Source organism: Rhinatrema bivittatum, chromosome 4 (genome assembly GCF_901001135.1).
Source record: "Rhinatrema bivittatum chromosome 4, aRhiBiv1.1, whole genome shotgun sequence".
Classification (NCBI taxonomy): Eukaryota; Metazoa; Chordata; class Amphibia; order Gymnophiona; family Rhinatrematidae; genus Rhinatrema; species Rhinatrema bivittatum.
Genome location: NC_042618.1, coordinates 434591946 through 434619573, shown reverse-complemented (window position 1 = coordinate 434619573; position 27628 = coordinate 434591946). Strand labels below are relative to the sequence as shown.

Below are 27628 nucleotides of genomic sequence, written 5' to 3'. Positions count from 1 at the left end.
TGGGTATCTTTACCTGGAGAACTTTTCCACTCCCTGGCTTACTCAAAATGGACATCTTACTATAGATCTGAAGGAGAGGAAAGGAAACATCTCTATTAGACTTGACCTTTAGATAATGGCAGCATGCACATCAATTCAACACAACTTTAATGAGCTCTCAAATGATTTGCCTGGGTGTGCTAAAGAAGCACTGAAAAAGAATAATGAGAAATGCCTGCCAGACTGGGTATTACCAGCCATCTAGAGGCAGTCACCCACAAAAGCATTGAGATGTAGGAAATGCTCGTCTAAAATTAATTACTGCTATTATAAACGAATCTTCAGACAAGAATTTTCCCAGACTCTCAGCATACCTTTTTTGGCACAAACTGCTTCAAAAACTTCACCCCGTGTTCTTCCATATAATCGCCAATCCTGTTGGCCATTTGCTGGTCAAAACCTCGCAGAAGTATGGATCGCACCATCACAGTGACATCCAGTCCCAGGCCAGCAAGAAACCCTGCACATTCCAGCGCCACGTAGGAAGCTCCAACTACCAGTGTCTTTCCCGGACAGTAAGGAAGTGAAAAGAGGTCATCGCTGAAAAGAGAGAAAGCAGTCAATGGCACAGAAAGAAAAGTGGAAACGCTGCCTCGTTAACTGAACGAACTGTTGGTAGCCTTATCACAGGATCCCAGAGATACCAGTTTAGATGAAAACAAACAATGCAACTGGCTCTTACCGCATTGATAATCTGCACAAAAATCTGCATTTATGGTAGATATCAGCAAAGGAGAAAACCATTGGAGGAGGTGCAAATGGAACTGAGTTATATTCAGAGAGAAAGGTAAAGCCAATATGTCTTGTTCACGCTGGATTTTTACCATGTGCACACAGAGGGTCATTTTCTAATATGTGTGTTAATTTAAAATTTTCAAAGTGGACTTACATGCATAAGTGGCCTTTTACAAATGTATATGTCATGTTAGTGCGTATGTTTACCTGGATTGAACAGAGGCATTTCTGGGGGTGGAGATTGGCCAGGGTGGACTTACACATCTACTTTATAAACTTCGACTGCCTGTGCGTAAAATTTTCAGGAAAATAGCAGGTGTACCTTGTGCAGGGGAGATTTGGAGAGGTAATTTTCAAAGCAGACATCTGCACGTAAAACACTATTTTACGCACAGAAGTCCCTTTGAAAATGGTTCTCCTTTTTCTGTGACAGATGGCAATAGATATGAGATATTTATGCGCAGATTGCCGACACCTCATTAGCATTAAAATCTGAGGATGTGGGCCTGTAACCGAAATCTTGCATAAAAAAGAACAGCCAGCAGTTCATTCTGCCCTTAGCTTTAACTGTGGACAGTATTAATAATTAAGGGGCAGTGCAGAATTGCAAAGAACATTTGGAAAAAATGGACGTTCTGAACCCACTTCTGTCAAGGCAAACAATTTACTGAGGCCAAAGCATATGGATTCTCTCAAAGCATTTTTAGGTCAATATGCTTAATGATTCCGAGAAGAATAAAAAGATCTTTCTTCTTCTTCCATGATCAGTGGCGGAGCAGCCCAGCTGTTAGAGCAGCGGGCTAAAAACCAAGAGGAGCCACAGTCCAAATCCCACCTCTCCCAATGATGTTCCCTGTGACCTTGAGCATGTCAATTCACTTTACATTGTTTCAGATACACACTTAAGATTGTAAGCCCTCTGGAGACAGGGAACTACCTACTGTACCTGATTGTAACTTTTCTTGATCTCTGAATTGCAAAAGCAAGTAACTAAATCTAAAATCCAACTCTTAAAAAAACGTTTCTTACCTGGTAATGCAGTATTCTTTGTCTCCAGGGATACCCAAATACCGGGGCCTTTCACCAGTGGCAATAAGAAATCTCTCAGCTGTGAAAAACTTCTCTTTCCCTATTTTATTTGTTGACTGTAAATAAGGTAATGAAATCAGGTTATTTTATTCTCTCAAGATAAGTTTCTTTAGTTGAAAAGAGAGTGAAATGCCAACTGTCTGTATGACCTTACCTTAATCCTATGTGGGCCAACAAACATTCCATAGCCATTCTCATATTTGACCCTGCTTTCCAGGAGAGCCACTCGATAGTTCCAGTTCAGTGAGCCAATATAGTTCTGAACCTCTTCTGTCATCACTTCCCAATCATGATTCACTGTGCAGGGAAAAACAAGGTCATTCAGTTTCCTTATCTGATTACCTTCTTATTTTCCCAGTTCTCTGGGTGGCACAGAGAATTTGGAACTCCTTAAAGCACAATCATTGTACCAAATCAAGATGAAGGCAAGCAAACATGACATGCTAGACAGTCTTCAAGTGCTCCAATCTGTCAAAATCTATAGATAATTTAGATAGCAGAACACTCTTGAAAGGGTACAATTTAAAATGTATTTCATTGAAATCTTGCTGTAGGACTGTAACATTAGGTTATGTATCATGTATGTAACCTTAAAGAGATATGATTGTTATACTTTGCTCATCTATTTATTTTTACCATAACAAATTGCAAAGCCATTGGCCTGACCGGAGACTGCAAGATTTTTTAAAGAGAAAATAATAATAATAAAAATAACTTATTTAATTAGGAGTGTCTTATGTGTATAGGACCAAGGTGGTTGCAGATTTCCAGCATTCTTTTGTCTCAACCAATTATTAAGCTAATTCAACACTATTTAAAGCCAGATAACTTGGCCAAAAGTGAAGAATACTGATATCCAACATAACAGAAAAACCTTAAAACTAAAAGAACAAATTCCTTACTTTGAGGACATGCACTAAAGGAAATGGAACAGGACCCTAACTAGGGATGTGCTTTCACTTGAAACATTTGTTGTTTTATTCTGTGTCATTTCTAAAATGACATGACAGAAAAAAATACTAAATTTCATGCACTAAAACCATTTAACAGCCACCAAAACAAAAAACGAAATGAATAACAAAATTTTTTCCCTGCACACCCCTAACACTAACCACGAGAAGAGACAAAGAAGCTGAACCTAGGAACTTTCTCAAACACAAATGCAGAAACGAAGAGACTCTCTCGTTAACAGACAGTAAGAGAGAAACGAAATCAGGGATTTTATAGAAATTCAAATTACAATCACTGACTTGGAAAGAAACAGAGGAATCAAACAACTAAATCATGCAGAGCACAAAATAAACTTAAATGAAGAAGACATTGAGGATGATGGAAGAAAATTATCTACACCATAAAACAAATTAGAAGATCATGAAAACAGGGCTAGGAGAAATATAATCCTTGTCTAATCAACATATCAGAGAGTAGGAAGGAAGACAACGTGATTACATTTGTCATTAATAGTATCCACAGAATACCCAGGGATAGTTCAGTCTATCATTTACTGGAAATCCAGAGAACTCCCAGGCTTCCTCCACACAGACCAATTTTGAGCGCTAGTCTCAGAGTTGTCAGAGTTTACATCTCCATGTTGCATATGAAGAAGCCACTTTGAAGATCATACAGAGCATATGTTTTGTAACCTTTAAGAATATTTTCCTTTCTTTCTTTCTTTCTAAGTGTGGCTGCAGAAACTGGGCAAATTTTACACTGATTATAAAACAAATGAAAAATAGGTCCACTATTTCAGATACATCTCCTGGGCCAGTTTTCACTGGCCCAGGAGATGCATAAAAATGTTTGTGTAATTCAAAATCAGACTTTAGATCAATGCAATGATTTCTCAATCAGTGAAATATGCTAGAAAGTTCAGGAAAAGATAAGTAGCGGTAGCTTTTAACACTAGAAGAAGCTGATGAGAGGCCTTATCTGAATAACCACAGGATAAGAGATTATGAGGGTAATTTTTAAACAGTCTGCATAGCAATAACTTTACCAAGGATTTTCACATCAAACTTACATGCCACTATGTTACCTGGCTAAATTTTAGCCGTATAAGTGGCATAAACATTCAATAGTTGACATTTAGCTGATAACTCACAATTTATCTGGCTAAATGCCACCCATTATTACTATCAATAATAAGCAAACCATTAGTAGCTTGTTTAAATAAAAGTTATGCATCAAAGCAGTAAGAACGCTTTTATAGGGCTCTTTGGGACGCCTTTCCTCTTTAGTTTCAAAGAAGATGGAGGATTAATAGTGCAAAAAATTGGCTCTAACCCAAGATACTTCTACATGCAGTTATTTCTCCTTTTTTAACTAACAGAGGGTGCGCTGTCCTAGCAGTGTATGAGACTGACGTTAAATGCCGGTCCATGAAGATGGCTCAAACAGCAGGGTTCTTTGCTATTTCTGACATGGAAACTACCTAATGTGTATTTAGTAGAGATGTGAATCGTGTCCTCGATCATTAAGACGATCGATTTCGGCTGGGAGGGGGAGGGAATCGTATTGTTGCCGTTTGGGTGTTTAAAGTATCGTGAAAATCGTGAGCCGGCACACTAAAACTCCCTAAAACCCACCCCCGACCCTTTAAATTAAATCTCCCACCCTCCCGAACCCCCCCCCAAATGCCTTAAATTACCTGGGGGTCCAGCGGCGGTCCGGAACGGCAGCGGTCCGGAACGGCCTCCTGCAATTGAATCGTGTTGTCTTCAGCCGGCGCCATTTTTCAAAATGGCGGCGCAAAATGGCGGCGGCCATAGACCAACACGATTCGACTGCAGGAGGTCGTTCCGGCCCCCCGCTGGACTTTTGTCAAGTCTTGTGGGGGTCAGGAGGCCCCCCCAAGCTGACTTTTGGCCAGCTTGGGGGGGCCTCCTGACCCCCACAAGACTTGCCAAAAGTCCAGCGGGGGTCCGGAACGACCTCCTGCAGTCGAATCGTGTTGGTCTATGGCCGCCGCCATTTTGCGCCGCCATTTTGAAAAATGGCACCGGCTGAAGACAACACGATTCAATTGCAGGAGGCCGTTTCGGACCGCTGCCGTTCCGGACCGCCGCTGGACCCCCAGGTAATTTAAGGCATTTGGGGGGTTCAGGAGGGTGGGGGATTTAATTTAAAGGGTCGGGGGTGGGTTTTAGTGTGCCGGTTTTCCTGCCCTCCCCCTTCCCCCGATTTACGATTTTTTGACGATAAATCGGGGGAATTGGTATTGTATCGTGGCCCTAATGATTTTTGACGATTTAAAATATATCGGACGATATTTTAAATCGTCAAAAAACGATTCACATCCCTAGTATTTAGTAAGAGCTACTAGACAGCTCCTGTTTTATATGTACACTCTGCTAACCCCAGTAAGAATTACTTCTATGTCTATAAAGTGAGTGTGCATGTGTGTGGTGGTTACTACCCCTAAACAATTAGCAAAATACTTCACTTAGATGCAGCACCAGCACTGCTATCTATATTGATGGCAGAGGTGGAAGGGAAATAGAACCAAAAAGTTACTTATAAGGGCCAAGAGTAACAGCTAAGTATGAAAAGAATAAGTGTGAAAGCTTGCTGGGCAGACTGGATGGGCTGTTTGGTCTTCTTCTGCCGTCATTTCTATGTTTCTATGTTTAAGGCTGCCTTTGGCCTGCATTTGGTCAGCCATATACACTCTAAAACTCCAGAGCGTTTTCCTTTGTCGGCACACAGTACCTCTTTCTTCAACCTTCCATCCATATTTGCGGGAATCTCGCAGGGCTTGTCCCAGTAAAGCTGTCTGGTGCATTAGCTTTTTAGGAATGCAGCCCACATTTACACAGGTGCCTCCAAGCCCTGAAAAAGACAAAAGTTTAAATACAAACATAATGAGGTCGAGATTCAGTGCCATTTATGATTGTTCTGTTTTTTGGGGGGGTTTTTTGACTTGTGATAAGTAAGGACGTATCCGGCTAAGTGGTGTGGCTGAATATCTGGCCACGTTTCGGAGAGGAGCTCCTTATCCGGTTAACATAGTTGGATAAGCAGCTATATTGATACTTTCTAGCTATGTTAATCGGATAAGTTAGACTTGCTCAATAGCAGGTCTAAAGATAGCCAGATAAGACTTATCCAACTAATTAGTGATTTATTTGAGATATTCAGTAGTATAGCCGTGCTGTGGAATATCCCTTTGTAAGTTAGCCAGATAAATCTTATCCAGATAACTTACTTAAATGTTTAACTTTGAACATCTACCCCAATGATTTTTGTCCATAATCAGAATCAAATTTTTAAAAATCTGCATACTTCAGAATGGGTAACAGTAACTGCCTGAAGTAAAAACAAATGGCCAGAGGTCTTTTTCTTCTATGAGGCCAATATTCAGTTGGGCCACTTAATGGACAAGTTATCCAGCAAACGTCCTACTGAATATCCCCGATTAACATTATATGACTAACAATACCTGGATAACGTTAAACATAACCGGATACGTTTTGAATATCCCCGGTTATGTACAAAGTTATTTGGCTAACTCTGCAGCAGTCTAAAGTTATCCAGCTGGGAAATGTGCAATATTTAGCCGGATGACTCAACACCTCCCCAGAACGCCCCTAAAATGCTCCTTTTCTATCCAGCTAAATTAAAGCCAGATAAATAGTTATCCGGATATAATTTAGCCAGTTAAGTGGCTGAATATGCCAATTGTGCCATTTAGACAGATAACATTTGAGTTATCCATCTAAATGGCTTTTGAATATGGACCTCCCTATCTCCATTTATTTCTGCATCCCCTTACCCCCTTTTCTCCCCTTTTTATTACCCCTATGCAACTTGAAAACACATCTGAGCAACACTGAAACTCTACTGGTCTTAGGACTGCCTAGCATTATCCTTTGGCTACCATGTATCACCTCAGTAACAGTTATCACCTTCCTTGAGTGCAAAGAGAGAAGAATCTTTGCACTCTCATAACACTTCCATCTGGCTCTTCTGCAAATAATGTTCATAGGCTTTTATGTAATTCTGGTCCAGCAAACCATTTTATGTTTGCATAGGTCTGATGGGAGCAATTAACATCATCATTCCTCATAGGCTTACCCCATCTGGTTCCAAGAGGAGTTGGTGTGACATAATCAAGCACCAATACCTTCTTTTCATACTTGGCAGCCTCCTAAAATGAAATTCATAAGAAGGAATATCACAAATACAATATATTGCAGGTTAGATATGGGCATTTATAAACTCCACTATGTACTAACTGCTGACGTACTCTGTATGCCCATACTGCTTTGTATTGCTGATGAATAATACTACATGGGATGAATGCCAAGATTACAATATTGTCCATGTCAGGTTAGGTTAACACTGTTAATATCAGTGAACTATCTGAGTAATAACAGATCCTCTCCCAGTTGTCTGTCATAGGCTTTCACTTTCTCCGGTGAATAAACAATTGAAACTAGGGCAGTAAGCATACTAGAAATACTGTATGAGTAAGATTAGTGGGACCTGAAGTAACAGTGGTATAGAATGCAAAAAAGTACATCATAACATGGAAATGTGTGAACATTTCCTGATGTTTAGTTTCCTTCTTTGGTAGAGGAATCTGCATATGGTTTTGACTACCAACCAATGGCAGGACAGCTTTAAAAATGTTCGATGACATCATAATGTGCTCTGACCTCCCCAAAATTACAAATGATGTAACCTGGCCTGTTTCCCCAGGAGGAAGTTAAGGTAAAAAAGCTAATTCAAAGCTTAGAGAATGGCACGGGCAAATGAAAAATGTGAGCCAAGGGGGTCACTGGGTTCTTTACTACCTGTGGCAAAAATGTGAATGAAATTGGATGGATGATTAAAAAGCTATTAGTAGGGTAGGGGGAGAAAAGACATGCAGACATGATAATTTTATAAGACCAGTTTTCCAGTAGGAAACTAGGCTAAAAATAATTTTCGCTATATTCATTTTCTTTGTTGAATAACTATTTTAGCTGTACAGAGATTATAAAACATGCTAGGTAAAAGGAGAATTCTGAAAAACACACCCACAGAAAAACAAAGGTTAGTGCTGGGTGAACCAAATCTAGTTCTAATTGTACTGGACGGATGGGAATTCCTTATGCTTACCTTTGCAGCTGCTAGGCCCCCAGAGCCCCCACCAATAACAATGAGGTCAAAGTCATAGGTATCTGGAGTGGGAGCATCGCCACTGATTTCTAGCAGCTTTTCCAGTATGCCAGTTGTATTTGCCTGCAAAAGGAAAAAAAAAAACCATCTACATATGTATGAAAGCTTTAGTCACATCACTACATACGTCTCTATAAAACTGATCATATAGAAAATACCATGCTGTTCAAATTGTAGCAAGACATTGAATGCAAACAACAACTTATACATTATGCTATGCACTGTTTCTGATCAAGACAGCAGTGAATGAAATGCCTTTATACTTTGCTGGTCACATCCTTCTTTTCTTTAGTCTTATATGAAGGTAAATAATATAGAAAGAAAAAACCCACAGACAGTAATTCTTCCCACATTATGGGAAAGCCTTGTTAATTTGTTCTACACTATGTTAAGGATGATGTGTCAGACACTTGCTGGTTAAGAGTGGTCTCCTGCCTACTTTTAATGGTTTTTTAACTGCTTCTCATGTTCAAATTCACTCAGTACTTGTATGGCACTATTAGTGTTAATACTCGACAACTAAAAAAGATCTTTCCAAGGGAATAGTCAAACAAGCAATAACAAAGAGCCCTCTAAACCGGAAGCTGATATACATCAACTATACCAATTTTTTTGAATAACATGTGCTTGTAAAGTTATATGTGTGACAAATCTCATGCACACTCCAAGTGAAAAACACAGCTTAGTATGCTGCTTTATGCAGAATGTTTCGAAACACCTAGCCAGTGTTTCGAAACATTGGGACAGGTCTTCTGAAGACTTATCCTGTCTCCTATAAGTTTATTTCATATGCAATTAAAAAAAAAAGCCTTAAACAAAATCTAATATATGAAGTAGATACCTAAATTTGGATACAATGAGAGTGCAGGGTGACCTATGACTATAATTTGGCGTGTGCATGAGATTTGTCACACATGACTTATAAGCACACATTATTATATGATGGTTACATTCAAAAACTTGTTCTAGCTATTAGCACTAACACATAAATTAACAGGCCAAAATATCAAGCATCTCCACTTTCTGTAATGCATCCAGTGTGCAAAACAAGTTTGTGCCATCATTTCAGTGCTAAATTCCCTCTGTTTTGGGCCGCAGTATGCTTCGTCTTCTTCTAATACATATACAAAGGAGCAGTCAAATTTAATGTATGTAGAACAAAAAAATAAGGGCATCCTTAGCGCAAACCATGGACCTGCATAATGTACTGTACCAACCAAACTGCACTATGAGATGACGCAAGTAAGGCAGAGCATTTTATCAAGTGGAAAGCCGGACAATCCTGACTGGGCTGCCTTTTAAGCTCTTCTTTGCCTCCATTCAGCATCCGAGCTTTACTGTATTTGAGAAGGCAGTGACCCTGCCTTGCAGGAGTTAAGAAGTCACAAAAGAGTAGGAGGGGAAAGGGTTTTTAGGGATAAAATGATATTATTTCAAATGCCTGAGAAAGATATTGTACAAAGATAGCTGTTCAACATACAGTCTACTGCCGTAGATTTGTGTGTTTCCATTGTTGCACTGCATACACTCATTGTAGGGTAGATTTTAAAAAACTGCGCGATCGCGTACTTTTGTTTGCGCACCAGGCGCAAACAAAAGTACGCTGGATTTTATAAGATACGCGCGTAGCTGCGTGTATCTTATAAAATCCGGGGTCGGCGCGCACAAGGGGGTGCACATTTGTGCAACCTGCGCGCGCCGAGCCCAGCCTGCACCGTGACAAATAAAACTGTTTGCCCTTACGTTTTCACCTTTCCAAGCCAGCGCGACAGCAGAGGTTGGAATAAACCAGCTACCTTTTCCAGAACAACAAGTGTTGCAGACTCTGCTAGTGAGGGCAGAGAAATACATTAAATTCCCCAGAGCCCAGGCAGCACTCACGCTTGTTGCTCTGAGATTTGCTTGGGGCAATAAATTGCATGCATATTCTTTTATATGCAGATGACATGCGATGCTACACATGGGGAAGACAATTTTCCAGGCCATTTACCCAGAAAAAACTGGCCTGGCTGAAAGCCGCCCTCAGCCTGTCAAAAAAGTGCATGTGGGCTTCCATAGTTCGTGTACTTTTATCCAGGCTAAAACGCATTTATTTAATGCTTGCATTTAACAACCACCTATCCTAAAATATCCCAAAAGTGGTATACAAATAAATCACATAGAACACATAAAATATAAACAATATACATCAAATACAAAACAATCAAATATACAAATATGCATGCCTTTTGCACACACATATTCAGTGGTACCTAATTTTTAAAGGAAAAAGCCCCAGAAATTTCCCTTGCAAACTGGGCTACAAACTCCATCAAGCCAATGGAATATCGGGCGCGCAGGCCAGCACACCAGTTAACTCTCTATTGGACATGCATTTTGGATGCACTAAGCTAACACCTGATGCAAAACGTGTGTCCAATCAAATTCATGTAGATGATGCTATTAGCCATCACCCCGGGATGCATAAAATGACTGTGCACCCAACTTGCCCAGCTTAAAGTGGAAAATTTAATGCAAACCCCAGCACTGGCGTTAAGTCATTCCGTGCTTAAGGGCTGAACAAACAAACAAAAAACATGCTTTCTGTGGTTCTTCCTACAAAGTATCGTTGGAATACTAAGTAGGAGGAACCACAGAAAGCCGTATGAGGATCAAAAAAAGGCTTGACCAGGCAAAAAAAAATGTTCAGGGCACACAAAAAACATGGTCCAGGCTGTGCATATTGTGCATGTATATTGTGCTGGTAGTGAGAGAAAATGGATGCTCATATTGAGCGTCCATTTCCCTAACCCACACTTACAGCTGTCTTTCCCGGGTGCCCATTGCCGATGAGGTGCTAGGGATGCACAATTTCCCCTAGCGCCTTTTTTTTTTTTATTTTTTATTTAAACGTTTTTTATTGGAACCAGTATAAAAAACAGAATGTCACATTATGCACATCTGAATACAGATTAACATTCCAAATAGGTTAACGCAGCAACTCATTTCCCTACTGCATCATGTGCCTGGGAGAGGTGGATGGGCGTGTGTTAGGGAAACAGGCGCTCAATATGAGTACCCGTTTTTAGTGCACCCATGTTGCATTGGCCCCCATCTGTACAAAAGTATGTGCATATCTTGCAGCTAGATGAGTCAAAACTCTCTCTACGGATCACCAATGTAACAGCAGAATATTTAAGATTTGCACATCATTCAGCTGTGAACGTGTTGTTCCCGTAAGTACATCTTTCACCGATAAATGTTTTTGCTTTCATATGAGATAATATCTCTGCACTGAGCCCCCAGCTTAAGGCACCAAACCTCAGTCCTCTCAAACCCTGGACAGGTGATATAGAGCCAGGTGTATCACAGGAAAAGGTCTATGACTGAGAAGACCTTTGGAATTAATGAAAAAACAGTTCAGGTATCTCAACTACAGCGGAAGTCCTGCAGTATTAGTTCAATGCATATGTGACATCATAGCTGCATGCTGCACAATCTAGGGCTGCCTCATGGGATGTCTGTAGAAGAACCCACCACCTTTTGTAAATTGAGATAATAATAATTATTATTGTTATTCTTGATCCTGTCCTTAACTCTCCTTGCAATCATCTAGGCAGAGTAAAGGAAGGCAGAGGTGCATCACCTTGTCAACAATGTGTTTAATTACAACTCAAGCATTAGTCTGGCAGATACATTATGTACAAATTCCAGTATATTTTATATTTTGACACAACTTATTTATATCTAGAAAAATGTCTACATAAGCATGTATAAGATATAAATATTCCAAAACCATATGGGGCAGATTTAAAAATGTATGTACATGCAGCCACGCGCATGTTTTAAAATCAGGGGTTGGCGCACGCAAGGGGGTGCACACTAGTGCACTTTGCACACGCCGAGCCCTCGGGGAGACCAGCTGGCTTTCCCCGTTCTCTCCGAGGCCGCTCCGAAATCGGAGCGGCCTCGGAGGGAACTTTCCTTTCCCCCCCTACCTTCCCCTCCCTTCCCCTACCTGTCCCGCCCCCCAGCCTGAAAAAAAAATCTGTACCTTTATTTCAGAAGTTACGCCTGCCAGAGGCAGGCATAACTTGCACCCGCTGGTTGACTGCCGGCGCACGATCCACCGGCACAGCAGCCTTGCAGAGGCCTCTGACCATGCCCCTGCCCGGACCCTGGACCGCCCCACCATGCCCCCGCCCTGCCCCCAGACTGCCCATTTTTTCAAGCCCTGGGCCCTACATGCGTCCTGGGGCTTTATGCGCGCCGCCAGACCTTTTGAAAATAGGCCTGGCGTGCGTAACCCTTTGAAAATCTGCCCCTATATGAGCAGTAGAGGTACTGCTGCTTCTTACGTTGCTTGTCTTGTCTGTTCTAGGCCAGATTAATTCTCCTCACTCCAGGTGTTGGTATGTTGGTGTTCCACCTTCACAGAGCGGAAGGATGGAGGGCTGCCATCTCAAAAAAAAAAAACCAACAAAAAAAACAAACAAACAAAAAAACAAACAAACAGGGGTGGGTGAGAGTATGGGGCAGGGGTATGGCCTGCTTGTTACAGCGGTTGCTACCCCTAATTGAGCTGGATGTTCACTTGGATGCAGATACGGCGCTGCTCTCTACATTGGTGGTGGGGTGGAGGGGAATTAGGGCTGGAGGGTACTGGAAGCCAATAGTAACAGGTGGGAGAGAGAAAAAGGGGAAAAAAATGGATAAGTGCGTAGCTTGCTGGGCACACTGGATGGGCCATTTGGTCTTCTTCTGCCGTCATTTCTATGTTTCTATATGTTTCTATGTTGAACAACTTATGTCTTCACAATATGTCCCTGATCACTTTGCCCTTGCCCAGTGATGGATGATGAGTTTTTACTAACAGTTCTGTCAGAAGGAGCGCTGGCTGGTGCTAGTACTTTGGAAGCAATGTTAATCTATCTGAGTGTGTCTCTTACTCAAAAGTATCTCTAAGGGGATAGCTATCTTTGATCTGCTCTATGCATTTCAACATTTATAGATTCAGTCAAAACATTTCTGCTTTCCATAGCATTATTAGATTTCTTCAGCCTGCTCAATGATGCACTTAGCCTACCCTGAGACCTAACAGACGGTGCAGTAATCCCACCATGAAATCTTCCTGAAGTAGTAGATATGACTCTAGAAAAATAGGTTAACTACTGTTCAGATGAATCCAAAAGAACAAATTTCCCATCAACTGAAAGCATAAAGGAAGTATCACATATGGAACTGGGTTTGGCTAATGAGTCCATGATTGACACGCCACTTCAGGGGTCTAAGGAAACGTGGGCAGTGCCAATGCTTGAGAGGGTGGGTGTGGATGTATTGCATACTTAAGAAAGATAGATCTCTTTGATGGGGGAGGCAAATAATATAGCTAAGCAAGGGCTATAGGAAACAAAACTGATATTTACTGTGGCATCTGACTCATTTCCACTATCTTCCTCCATCACAGCTTTCTCATCTGGATTATGGTTATCTGTTAAATGACATTGAACATATACTTGTCATTTTTTTTGTTTTATTCAGGAAATAAAGAAGTAATATATTCTGTTCATAAACAGGGATCCTGTTTATAACAGCTACATAATCACTATGTGCATTATTGTATCTATACTTACGTGATTAGTATTAATAAAGATATCTACACTTACCACCCTTATCAAAGTACAAGAATTCTTCTGTGTTCTAATCTCCAACTCCATAGTCTAGTAAGGGAAGCAGGGAAGCCTCCACTTCTTTCTCAAGGGGTGCAAGATCAAATGTTTGACTAGGTCTCTCTTCAGTCTGCTGGGCTGCTCTCCTGTACCATCTCTTTGAGGTGTTCCACAGGTCTGCCCCTCTTAGAGCACTGATTCTACCACGCATGGTCTTCAAAGTAACAGCTTTTACTGCTATGCTAATTTTATTTGATCCAAATCCAGTTTTGTCTCATGTGTTCGCACTTTCTCAACCAATATTTCAAGGTTTTAGTGGGAAAATGTAATCCTTCGCTTTCTCCATGTTTTCTCAGAGTTCAACTCTTCTTCTGTAGACAAATTGTCCAAAAAAAGTGATTCTCCATGAAGATATTCCTTCCTCACTCTTCTTCCTCTACTCCGTAGAAGGTGAAATTCCCGTATCTTCAGTAAGCAGTGTTTGCATGGCAGATCAACAGAGAACCAGACCACTGGCTAAATCCGTCTCCTTTTACCAAACTTTAGTGACCCAGCCCAGGACAAACAGTATAAAAGGGATACTTCTCTGCTCCACTCGGCTTGCATGGCAGAACTGCCAGCAGGTTCCACTGCTGTCATGTGGGGGATGAGGGATCTGGACCACAAGATGTCCACCCTACGGGCCTCCGGAACTGAGCTATCAGAAGGGTCAGCAACCTCCTGCTCATCCACCTCAAACCAGGGGGGATGGCCCCACCAAGACCTCACAACCCCCTGGGAGGATCCAGAAGTGTTCTTGTCTTTTAATCCTTTTTTTTTCTTTCTCGCCAAACTGCAGGTTTTACACCATCTACCATTTGCTGGGGACAGAGGAATACTGGGGGACTGCAGGTAGTATAGTGGGTTATGTACAGTGTCAGTGAAACTTTCTCTGTCTCCTTCTGTTGGAAGGGAAGCAAACGCCGGGAGTCTGGACTGATCTGGATATGTACACGGAAGAGGGTTTTGATAGTGCAGTTCATCTATTTGTACCTGAACTGTGCAAAGCTTCTATTTTTGCACCGGTTAAAACATTCCACTTCTGATAAAATAAAGTCAGATGTGTAGCACAATTTAGCACTTGTACTGTTTGTGTCAGGCTGAGCTACCATCATATTTCAGTTCCCTGCTGTCATAAAACTCACAAGATATACAAAACAACCAGGCTAGAGTTAAAAGTATTCCTACCTTGATCTGAGCATTAGTTTTCAAGGCACAACACCAATTTATACCACTGGTTCTCTGACTTGAACAGAATATCACTATTAGAAAACAGACTATTACTTCAGGCAAATGCTAAATCTCACATAACTACTGCTGTTTTTCTTCTGTTTTATCTCTGACAACCCATGTAATATCAGATGAAAACAATCCAAGTATATTAGCTGAAAAGAAGGCATGTACAACGTACACTGGAGAACACCTGCAAAACATTTGCAGGACAATGAGTAGTTGGATACCTGCCCTCCTTTCTACCTGACCCCAACATTCCCATCCCTCTCACCAGCAAAAACCAAGCACTCTTCTCTTTTTCCATCTCCTACCCATGAAGGGACCGGTATCTACTGTCATCCAGCCCATCCACCTGTCTGTCTCCTTCTGGTTCCACAGCCTCACAGCTGACCCTCTGCCTCATTCTGGTCCAGTGGCGTTGCAATAATTCACTAACACATGCTGTTAGTAAATTAGATGTGTTTGATGGCATCAGCACCTCCTCCTGGCCAGAGCTATAAATCAGCATGGTCCTTGACAGAACCCACCGAGTGCTAATCGTATTATAGATAGATAGATATCCACCATAAAGTATATGCATACCAGTAAATGGTTAGATAATAGATACATAATCTGGTAATGTGAACAGTAATGTTACTGATAAGACTGAGCTAAAAATGTTGGCAAACGAGGTACATCAGTGAAGAAGTCCTATTTTAATTTTCACTCTCTGGGACAAATTCTAGGTTAATGAAACTCAACAAAGAATCACAACAAAATAGCAAAGCTGAATTTATGCTGAAAATATTTTGTACAGCAAAACACAAATGTGACCTTGTGGTGTCAGAACAATATCACCATTGGGTTTGAGCAGTATGAGGAAAATCCATTATCCATACATTACTGTACAATGATTTTATGATGCTTTTCTCATTTGAGTGGAAAATTGAACAGAACTTTTTCTTCAGAAAGAGACCGGACTACACCGGAAATCAGTAACTTTGTTTCTCTAAAATACAAACTCAAGACTATGATGAGTCATTCGTCAGAGAGGGAATTATGTTTCTATTCCTAAGGCAAAATTATCTGAGTCACACACCTGGCTGGTGTTGCAGAGCTTGTCAATACCACACCCATGAATAATGTCACTTCCACTGTGTGAAATCCAGGATTGCTGACAAGAAGTTTCATGTTGAGAAAATGTCATTTGAAAAAGAAAAGAAAGGTGGTACTTTTTGACACTAGGGAGTGTCTCATCCCATGGTGCTCGGAGACATGCCTTTGGGCACTTCTGGGTAGATGAAGCAGGCAATATTCACTAAAAAAGAAAGGAAGGGTGTAGCTTCTTCTGGTAGTAGAAACCAGACATGAGCGATAAGAGTGCTCAGGATAGGGGTAGGGTATAGAAAAAGCAGACCTGTACGAACATGCCAGTTATTCCACATAGGGATCTGCTCTAACTGTCCAAATTGCTGACATCCTATGCAACATTAGGTTTCTTAGATGAAGATGGAAATATTACTGACACTGATGCTGATTTATAAAAGTGCATGCAGCATGTAGACTGGGAAAAAAGCATTTGTCCATCATTTATTTTTTTTTTATTTATTTATTTGTATTTTTCTATACCGGCATTCACGGAGTTCGTATCATGTCGGTTTACATAAAACAAGGGGTGAGAAATACATTATAACGTAAATAACTAATAACATAAGAGTATACATTAAAAAGTAAAACAAGTGCATGGAAGAAAAAAGTTACAATAAAACGGGGTCATTCTAACTGGGATTAGAGTTAGAGGAAAGATAAACAGTTTAACGAGAAGTAAAACATTGTAATGATTGGTAGATAGAGACTGGTAGGTAGGTAGGTAGATAGAGACTGGTAGGTAGGTAGGTAGAGATAGAGATAGATAGAGACTGGTAGAGACTCTATCTATCTCTATCTCTTTTATTGGTAGATAGAGACTATCTATCTACCTCTATCTCTTTTTTTTTTTTTTTTTTTTTGGTAGGTAGGTAGGTAGAGATAGAGATAGATAGAGACTGGTAGAGACTCTATCTATCTCTATCTCTTTTATTGGTAGATAGAGACTATCTATCTATCTCTATCTCTTTTATTGGTAGATAGAGACTTTTATTGGTAGATAGAGACTGGTAGGTAGGTAGGTAGATAGAGACTGGTAGATAGGTAGGTAGAGATAGACAACATGATGCTTCAGAAGAAGCATCATGTTGATGCTTCTTCTGAAGGCTGGCTGGGGTCTTCACTGACATGTCTATCTACCACTAATCTGTACCTATCAAAAATCAGCTTTGCAGATACAACTGCTCAGGTAAATAAACAATAAAGGCCACTTCAATTTTGGATACATAGAATGGATACAACATGTCAGTATCACCTGGCTAAAATTAAATCTGATCTGAAATTACTCAAAGAGAAGAGCAAAATGATCCCCATTCATAAAGTTATATATACACTCAGTTTGTGGGACTTTACTATTTGATTTTATCTATCATTAACGTCAAGGACTGGAATTCATTAAAGTGAACCCCTACCTATTTCCTGTAGGGCAATGCTCACTGCCCAGGATAAAAAGAAAAGCAACAGTGAGGGAAAGAGTCTGGTTTGTCATTAATCATCAGTGATGCTGAACATTAGCCAGAAGTTAAAAACTGAGTAACAGGTAGGGGCCTTCGTATTTTAGTTTTTTTATGTTACCCAATAATTTATTAGCGTTTATTATAACCAACAAAAAAAACAAAAACAGAAGAAAATCAGTGGAAAAACAGGACTCATTTTTTCCCACTGATTTTCTGCCATTTTTGTTAGTTAGTTCAAACTCTGATAAACTCCCAGGGAAAATAAAATAAAAACTGAAAACGAAGGACCCTAGTAAGAGGGAACAAATTCATAGTCTGCTTTTGCTCATCCTAGTGCCATTCGCAAACAGAGCAGATTCAGAAAGCCATCACAGTGTAAAGATATAAAAAGAAAATGTAACGACTAGGTATGATGTTTTTATTTACTCTAAATTACAGGATCATGAATTGTCCCATGCATCAAAGTCACAGATGAGTTACAAGGTCATTACTAACTCTGACAGATAACAAATCAGACTGAAGGGTTTTTCCCATTTTGGACATGATTCATTGCTCCAATAGTTATTTTAAAGCACGAATGTCCTGTTATTTTTGGTTTGTTCTGTCATTATGACAATTGTGTATGTTTTATTGTGCCCTGCTCTGGACATTTTTGTAGGGGGCGGGTAATAAATACTTTTAAACAAATAAATAAATGAATAAATAAAAATAAAAGTCTTTTTTTCCTATTCAGTATCCATGGGAAAAAAACCTTGATGAATCTTTGTTTATATGGGAATATGCTTAGTACATCTGGCCCAAATTCATTGTTTCACTCTCTCCCTTGTTATATTGTTTTCTTGTTAAGTTTCTATTTTAAAAAATAAATCAAATCAATCTTTTCTGAACAATTCTACTAATTGGAGTGCACAGCAGCACTGCTTTTTTCTCTTCCCCAGACACAGGGCTTTTTGTTTTCAGTTTTTATTTTATTTTACCCGGGAATTCATCACTGTTTATTACAACAAGAACAAAAGCAGGAGAAATCAGTGTAAAGAAACAACTCAGCATTTTTCAAGGGATTATATGTGTTCTTGTAATAAACACTGATAAATTCCTGGGAAAAATAAAACGAAGGTCCCTACCCAGACGGCATGGCTCTGTGACACATTTCGTTGCTGGCTGAGGGCTGGATGAGAAGTCCCCTCCAGTGTCGCTCTTCTGCCAGCAGGAGTCACCACAGCAGTGGCAGCTGCATTCCCTCCCACTGCCTGATGCTGAAGGCTTGCACGTGCACACCCTGTCATGTGCTAATACTTACTTCTATAACCAGATAGTGGAGAAACGTGTTCTTTAAAAGAAAAAGATAGGGTTGGTCTGGTCTAGTGGCTCAGTGGCAGTGTACAGCACTACCATGCTGAGGACCTGGCCAGAGCAGGAGTTGCTGTAGAGCCAGCGTTCATAGCGCCTGAGAGAAGAGAGTCTCGGTCATTGCTAAACAAACAGTAGCCAGATTTCAGGATTTCACAAGGAGCTCCTGGTGCATAGCCACTGGTCGGGGACTGTTGCTGCGATGACTAGATTAGATGAGCTTGAGAGGGCTGATGGTGCTAAATCCCAGCCTCAGTTCTGATTGAGGTGGAAACCCAAAAGAGCAAGAGGAAACTTCCAGGCCCTCTCTCTGCTCCCCCCCCCCCCCCCCCCCCAACAAAAACAGAAAAGGGGACGGCTCTCTCAAGCACTACAGGAAACACAAACTACCATAAAATGAAAATACTCGCTCAAATATAATGAAAGTTCTTTCATGAACTTTGCTGAATTTCACAAAAGCTGGACAAACTACCAAAACGAAAACTGAAATTTCTAGAATATGGAAATTTGTGAATTCAGTGAAATTTTCTAAGACTTTTTATTCATAGGGTTGGTGACTTTTAAACAGGCACACAGGTGCACATGTGCACACATTTGCCAGCTCGCATCCAGAGACGCATCCATTTTATAACATTCACGTGTATATTATAAAAATAGGCTGGATAAGTGTACATGTGCGTGCAATTTTAAATGGATGCACGCACAAGCACGCAAATGCCACTTCTACCACGTACGTGGGAGAATTTTATAAGGGACGAGTGCCGACACCATAGGGAGTTTTCCCAGTTTGTTCCCAGTTCACCCAGTTAAGGGATAGGACTTCCCACCTCCCTAGTTTAATAGTCTCCCTTTCCCCCGTTAGCCCCAACCCTTAAAACCCCGCTGACTAGCCTACCTTTTAAAATTTTATTACTTACACGCCATCCATAGCAGTAGTAAAGTTATATAGCAGGGGATCCCGGCGCATGGCTGTGCGCGTAAGTATTTAAGCACACATCTCTTGGTCTTCTCCCAACATGCCCATGCCCCTTTTAAAAAAACGTTTGACTTGTGAGCGTAGCAGAAGATACGCACGTACACAGGCGGCTTATAAAATCTTCTCAGTGTACGCTGGCCCGACTTGAGCGCATATCTCCCACAGGGCCTTTAAACATCTTACGAAACACTACCAACGCTTTTTCTTTCTTTACATATCATAAAGAAAAGAGAGATGACAATTTTCTGATAATACCCGTCTTACTCATTTAGGAGAATGTTTTCTAAATTTCGCTGTCCATAGTTAGCAGTAATGTTCTATATTCTTGGAGATGTGCTGACCTATTGCACTTAAATCAGGTGAGGCAATTTCTACTGGAGGGACTGCATATGCCCTCAACTTGTGTAAAGTAACATTCGTATATAATAAAGGCACCTTCAATACTGTCTTATAACTTAGGTTATTATGAAGTACCTACAAATGTTATATTTGAATGCGCTTTCCTGCTTTTTTTTTTTATAATCAATAAACCATTATTTCACTGCCACAGTGCTGTTGAAAAGTTCATTTCCTTTTTAATGTATGAGAATGTATTGTATAAGAATTATAAAAGCAAAGCCAGCTGATCAATTGATCCGACTGTCCTTTCCAATTACAAGGTATAATTTAGAATATCCATTAAAGTATTTCATGCAAAACAGAAGTAGAAATGCAGCCACCTATATAAAGGAAAGAGAAACTTTGAGTGTCCTACCTTTAATATCTTGTCATAGTCTCCTATTGGCTTCTGTTTCACGAACACAATTGGTACAGTCGTTCCCATGGTTAGCTCAAACAGGACTTCTTGAAATTTGTCTCCGTTCTCTGGGGATTAAGAGAAAGTGTGTGTAACACTCCTTTTTGAAGGCTGAGCTAGGTGTGTACGTCACAGGAGGAGTGCCTCTCTTTCACACAACCTCTCATGAGTCACTCACTTCCTCCTGATCACCGTCTACGTCTGGAATGAAGCCAAACATTTCTCAAGGGGGGGGGGGGGGGGAATGAAAAGTTTGACGATGTAAGAATGACTGGACGGTTCTTGCTACCAATCAAATGCCTTTAAGGTATTCAGGATGGACTTCAGGACATGAAACCTAATTCAAGAATGACAATTACTGTATGCATTTTAAGCTTTGAAGCTCAGCTTAAGCATAAGAGAACTTTAAATACTATAAAACCTTTGGCACTCTGCTTCTTCAGTAACACAAAAGCGAATACTTTTTGTTCTGATATTAATTTCACTGGTAAACAAATTGCTGGGAACATTTTGTTTCCTCCACCACCTTCAGTGAAACAAGTAGATTTTAACAAGCCGAACACAAATAAGCATTTACTATGTCTGTATCACGTACCGTTTGCCAGAAAAATGCGATATACATTAAGCATTGTTATATGTCTGTAGCGGCATAAGCTATAAGGGCAATGTTGGCACCAAAAAACAAAACTAAAAATGTTTTGCCACAGATTTTCATTTGTAATCACTGTCCAATGCTTCGCGGATGAGAGTCCAATAGTCACCCAGCATGGAGGGGTTCCACTTGCCTTGATACCATTTCTCCATTTTGACAATGTCTTGAAACCTTTCACCATGTTCGTCACTCACAGCGCCAAGGTTGTCTGGGAAGAAGTCCAAGTGGGAATGAAGAAAATGTATCTTCAATGACATGTTGCACTTCATCAATTTGCATGCCTGAATCAGATTTCCAACCTGTTCCACATAGTCTGCTGCCCTATAGTTGCCTAGAAAGTTACAAACGACATTCTTGAAGGCTGTCCATTTAACACGTTCTGTACCTTGCAGAAGACCATCAAAGTGGCTGTCCTTCATCACAGCTTGGATTTGTGGGCCAACGAAAACACCTTCTTTTATCTTGGCGTCACTTATGCGTGGAAACATTTGTTGGAATCTTGCAGCCGAGCTGGGGCTTGCCCGAGCAAGTTCTGGCATGATCAGGCAGAGTTTCTTGGCGTATTTTATAAACATTAGTCTCTGTTACAAGTTAAGTTGCTTATAGCCGTCAAAAATACGATATGAATTTTAAAAATCATAAAAACTACTGTCCAGCAAGAAAATATATGTACACGAGATTATGTTTTAAAATTTCACAATTACTGTAACACAAAATTGGCTGTTTCTCAAAAACCTTACGTGATGTACAAATTTCGAAGCAATATCTGCGATTAGCATCAAAAAAATCTATTTGGAACACCAAAAAGCCTGAAGTAAACAAAAACTTTGTTTACCAGTGTTTCCTATTGCCCATATTCTGACATAAAAAGATATTCAGGGCTGTCCCCGTGGCTCAGGCTGTAGCAATGTCAAGTGAGGGACCTGGATTTGGATCACATTATACAGTAGCCTAGAGCAGTTCACATAATCAAACATACATAATATGAAATGTAATAAAACATTCTTAACCACATAAAGCCACGAAAGGAAGCTAGCTGAGGAAAAAGTTTGGGGATTTGATAGGTCTCTTTTCTCATTTCTTTCTATAGATTTCAAGGTCCTACGAACGATAGCTGAAAAGCATCATGTGAACAAAAGCTGCCATCCCATTTACTACTTCTGTCTCTCGAAAGGCCAGTCGCCCCACAGAAGATGGGCACTCAGGCCTGGAGAGGGAAGAAAAATGGTTTCCACCACTATGGCAGCACCTGGCAGTCAACAAAGAGTCAACAAGCAGCACTGAAGGTGCGCCTAACAGGAAGTGCCTCTCCAGCCTTCAGGCTAATGAAGGTCCTTGAAAGTGCCTGGGAACGCCTTCTGGGGAAGGAAAAGTGACAGAAACCACAGGTGGCAAAAAGAAAGAACAATCAAAGAAATGAGAGAGAGAGAAAGTTGAAATGTTTTTACAATTCATTATCATCTTGATGTACTCATGTGATTGAAATGTTCTTATTTCTCGGGGGAAAAAACCTTCTGGACTTGTATTTTTCTCTTTCAAAAGGGGAATCACCTGCCAGAAACAGGTCTTTCCAGCACATGGAGATTCCCTATGTGGAGGTACACATCAGTCAGAAAAACTTGAATAGGACCCATACTATATTTCAAAATCTAAACAGTCACATTGGAGAAATTACTTACCTGATAATTTCGTTTTCCTTAGTGTAGACAGATGGACTCAGGACCAATGGGTATAGTGTACTCGTGCTAGCAGTTGGAGACGGATCAGATTTCAATCTGACGTCAGCACCTAGTACATATACCCCTGCAGGAAGTGCAGATTCTCAGTATTCTTCCTTGCAAAGCAATATGGATATATGTGTGACTGACCGATTGATTGACTTAATGTGTTTATTCTGATTGGATTGAATTGATTGATCGACTATAGCTGGAGACCGCCAGTGTCCTCAACCGGAAAGCGTCGACACCCGGCAGGGTGGATGCCCTATGATGAGTAAAGGCATGGCTTACCTTGATATGATGAACGACCATGAGTAATGGCAGCCGAGGGTGGGCTGCTGAGTCCATCTGTCTACACTAAGGAAAACAAAATTATCAGGAAAGTAATTTCTCCATTTCCTAGCATGTAGCAGATGGACTCAGGACCAATGGGATGTATAAAAGCTACTCCCAAACTGGGTGGGAGGCTGCCCGTGGTCCAATAAGGATTGCCCTTGCAAATGCTGTGTCCTCCCGAGCCTGAACATCCAGACGGTAGAATCTGGAGAAGGTATGTATGGAGGACCACGTTGCCGCCCTGCAGATCTCGGCAGGTGACAGCATTCTGGTTTCTGCCCAGGAAACCGCCTGGGCTCTGGTGGAATGGGCCTTGACCTGTAGAGGTGGTGGTTTTCCCGCTTCTACGTAGGCCGCCTTGATGACTTCTTTGATCCAGTGAGCAATGGTTGCCCAGGCAGCTTCCCCTTGCTTCTTCCCGCTGTGCAGGACGAACAGATAGTCCCTCTTTTGTACCGGTTCTGATATTTCCAGGTATCTGGATAGTAGTCTGCCGATGTCGAGATGGCGTAGAGACCGGCCTTCTTCCGACTTCTTCACACCTTCCATGGTTGGTAATGAAATGGTTTGGTTGAGGTGGAAGTGTGAGACCACTTTGGGTAGGAAGGATGGGACCGTGCGTAGATGGATGGTCCCCGGGGTGATTCTGAGAAATGGATCACGGCAGGACAGTTCTTGTAGCTCTGAAATGCGGCGGGCTGAGCATACAGCCAGCAAGAACACCATTTTTAGGGTTAGTAGACGGAGAGACAGGCCTCGGAGGGGTCTGAAGGCGGGTCCCGCTAGGAATTCCAGAACGAGGTTGAGGTTCCACAGGGGCACTGGCCACTTTAGTGGTGGGCGAATGTGTTTGACCCCTTTCAGGAATCTTGATATGTCTGGGTGCGCGGCTATGCTGTCACCCTTGTTCCTGGGGCCGTAGCATGACAGTGCTGCCACCTGTACCTTGATTGAGTTGAGGGACAGGCCCTTCTGGAGTCCATTCTGTAGGAATTCTAAGATTATTGTGATCTTCGCACCAGGCCTCAAAAACTCTCCAGATCCTTATATATGTTAGCGATGTGGAGAACTTGCGTGCTCGGAGGAGGGTATCTATTACTGCCCCCGAGTATCCCCTCTTCCTCAGTGGGGCCCTCTCAATGGCCAGACCGTAAAAGAGAATTGAGTTGGATCCTCGTGAAGGATGGGACCTTGTTGTAGTAGGTCCCTGTGTGGGGGCAGGGGCAGAGGGTCCCCTGCCAGTAGTCTTCTCATGTCTGCGTACCAGGGTCTTCTTGGTCAGTCCGGGGCCACCAGAAGAACTAGACCTCTGTGTCGTTGCGCCTTGTGAATGATTGTGCCCAGCAGGGGCCATGGGGGAAAGGCGTATAGGAGGGTCCCCGGTGGCCAGGTCTGCACCAGGGCGTCGATCCCTTGTGACTGCGGATCTCTCCTGCGACTGAAGTATCTGGGTACTTGGGCATTGGATCTGTTTGCCAGAAGATCCATGTCTGGGGTCCCCCACCGATCCACTATCATCTTGAAGGCTGTGGATGATAGCTTCCATTCTCCCGGGTTTAGGCTTTCCCTGCTGAGGAAGTCTGCCGTGGTGTTGTCCTTCCCGGCGATGTGGACGGCGGAGATGTCCTGGAGGTTTGCTTCCGCCCAGGTCATCAGGGGGGCTATCTCTAAGAATACCTGTTGGCTTCTGGTTCCGCCCTGCCTGTTGATGTAGGCCACCGTGGTGGCGTTGTCCGACATCACTCTGATCGCTTTGTTTCGAAGTCAGTGGGCAAACCGCAGGCAGGCTAGCCGGACTGCCCGTGCCTCTAATCGGTTGATGTTCCATCCTGACTCGACTTCGTTCCACCACCCTTGGGCAGTTAGCTCTTCGCAGTGTGCTCCCCATCCGTGTAGGCTGGCATCTGTGGTGAGCAGGGTCCAGGTCGGGGAGGATATTCTTGATCCCCGGCTCATGTGGTTGGGCTGCAGCCACCACCTTAGCTGGGTCCGAACTCTGGTCGGTAGAGGTAGATGCACGGTGTAGTTCTGGGATCGTGGACTCCACCGAGATAGGAGTGAGTGCTGCAGGGGTCTCATGTGGGCTCGTGCCCATGGTACCACTTCCAGTGTGGATGCCATTAGACCGAGGACTTGAAGGTAATCCCATGCTGTGGGCCGGGTGGAGCTCAGCAGGGTCTGTAGTCAGACCCGCAGCTTTGATCTCCTTGTAGGGGTCAGGCTGACCTTGTCCTCCTTGGTGTCGAATTGGACTCCTAGGTATTCCAGTGACTGCGATAGCTGTAGGGAGCTCTTGTTTATATTGACTACCCATCCTAGGCTTTCCAGTAGAGTTATGACTCTGTTGGTTGCTCGGTGGCTCTCCTCCGGTGATTTTGCTCTGATCAGCCAGTCGTCCAGGTAAGGGTGGACAAGGATTCCCTCCTTTCTGAGTGTCGCCGCTACCAGTACTATTACCTTGGTGAAGGTCCGCGGTGCAGTGGCTAACTCGAAGGGTAGTGCCCGGAATTGATAGTGGTGATTCAGGATCTTGAAGCATAGGTAGCGCTGGTGTTCCTGATGGATTGGGATGTGCAAGTAGGCTTCCGACAGATCCAGGGATGTGAGGTATTCTCCTGGCTGTATTGCCCGTAAGACTGACCGCAGGGTTTCCATTCGAAATCTTGGGACCCTTAGGTGTCGGTTGACCGACTTGAGGTCCAGGATGGGTCTGAATGTACCCTCTTTCTTGGGCACGATGAATTAAATGGAGTAATGCCTGGATTTTAATTCCCGTGCTGGAACTGGGGTTATGGCCTCTAGGGTCAGGAGTCTGGTCAGGGTAGCTTCCACTGCCGCCCTCTTGAAGGGGTCGTGGCAGGGAGATTCCACGAATTTGTCCGGAGGGGTTCGGAGGAAGTCCAGGTAATATCCTTCTCTGATGATGGTTAGGACCCACTTGTCCGAAGTTTTCTCGACCCATCTGCGGTAGAATAGGGTTAGTCTGCCTCCTATGGCTTCTTCCCTTGGATGGGTCGGCTGAATCTCATTGTGGGGTGCGGCTGGGGCCTGGACCCGAGCTGGTTCCCCTCTTGCTGTGTTTGTTCCGAAAGGACTGGTTCCTGCCCATAGGGCGGGGCACTTGGAAGTTGTTCCTGTAAGGGTTGAAGCGTTGAGAGCTTCTGCCTCTGGAAGGTCTGGGAAAGGAACACTGATTTCTCTTCGTCTTGTCTTCTGGTAGGCGAGGAACTGGAGAGTCGCCCCATTTGTTAGCCAGCTTCTCTAGTTCGCTGCCGAACAGGAGGGATCCCCTGAAGGGCAGTCTTGTGAGGCATGTCTTGGAGGAGGCATCGGCCGACCAGTTTCGCAGCCAGAGTTGTCTCCTGGCTGCCACTGTGGATGACACTCCTCTGGCTGCCGTGAGTACTAGGTCGGAGGCAGCATCAGTGAGGAACGAAAGTGCCGGTTCCATGTCTTCCCCCGGGGTTTGTTCCTGGCTTGGGATAAACAGGAGCGTGTCACCACGGTACAGCAGGACGCAATTTGTAGGGACATGGCTGCTACCTCAAAGGCCTGTTTCAGTATGGCTTCCAGGCGTCGGTCGTGTGCATTCTTGAGGGCCGCTCCACTGGTATGGTGGTGCGCTTAGTGACCGCGCAAATCATGGCTTCCACCTTGGGGCACGCCAGAAGCTCCTTGGTTGCTGGGTCCAGGGGGTACATAGCCGATAAGGCTCGACCCCCTTTGAATGAGGATTCTGGCACATTCCACTCCAGATCAATTAGCTGTTGTGCCGCCTGTAAGAGGGGAAAATGGTGGGACGTCTGTCGAAGGCTGCCTCTGTGCCGCGCCCGAACCCTTCTCGCTCGGGGGCTAGGTCCCTGCCGCGATTCGGCCACCGGACCGAGGCTCTTACCTCCGAGGGACCACGGAAATCACCTTGGGAAACTCAACTGGGGGAGGGACCCGAGGGTATCACCGCAGGAGTGCGGGGCTCGTCTTCAGGATGTTTTTGTTCTTTAATTTTGTTCTAACACTCGGCGAGCGTGAAGATAGCTCCTAACTGCTTTGGAGACGGAAAATACTGAGAATCTGCACTTCCTGCAGGGGTATATGTACTAGGTGCTGACGTCAGATTGAAATCTGATCCGTCTCCAACTGCTAGCACGAGTACACTATATCCATTGTGTCTGAGTCCATCTGCTACACGCTAGGAAAACAGAGTTTTTAGCTCTTATTGAATGATTGCAGATTTTATTATAGGTTGGGCTTCTGATTTTAGGTGTTTATACAT

The 27628-nt window shown here is 42.7% G+C and overlaps 1 protein-coding gene across 1 annotated transcript in view; it reads right to left on the bottom strand.

The window, feature by feature from the left end:
• The window catches only part of TXNRD1 (thioredoxin reductase 1), a 75829-nt gene that overhangs the window by 35074 nt on the left and 13127 nt on the right, over nt 1-27628 (bottom strand). Inside the window, exons 2-8 of the mRNA XM_029601517.1 lie at nt 20608-20717; nt 7966-8088; nt 6937-7009; nt 5572-5691; nt 2018-2160; nt 1804-1919; nt 354-579 (exon numbers count right to left, since the gene is read on the bottom strand). Of these exons, the coding sequence (XP_029457377.1) occupies nt 354-579; nt 1804-1919; nt 2018-2160; nt 5572-5691; nt 6937-7009; nt 7966-8088; nt 20608-20717 (911 nt within the window). The remainder of the gene's footprint in view (nt 1-353; nt 580-1803; nt 1920-2017; nt 2161-5571; nt 5692-6936; nt 7010-7965; nt 8089-20607; nt 20718-27628) is intronic.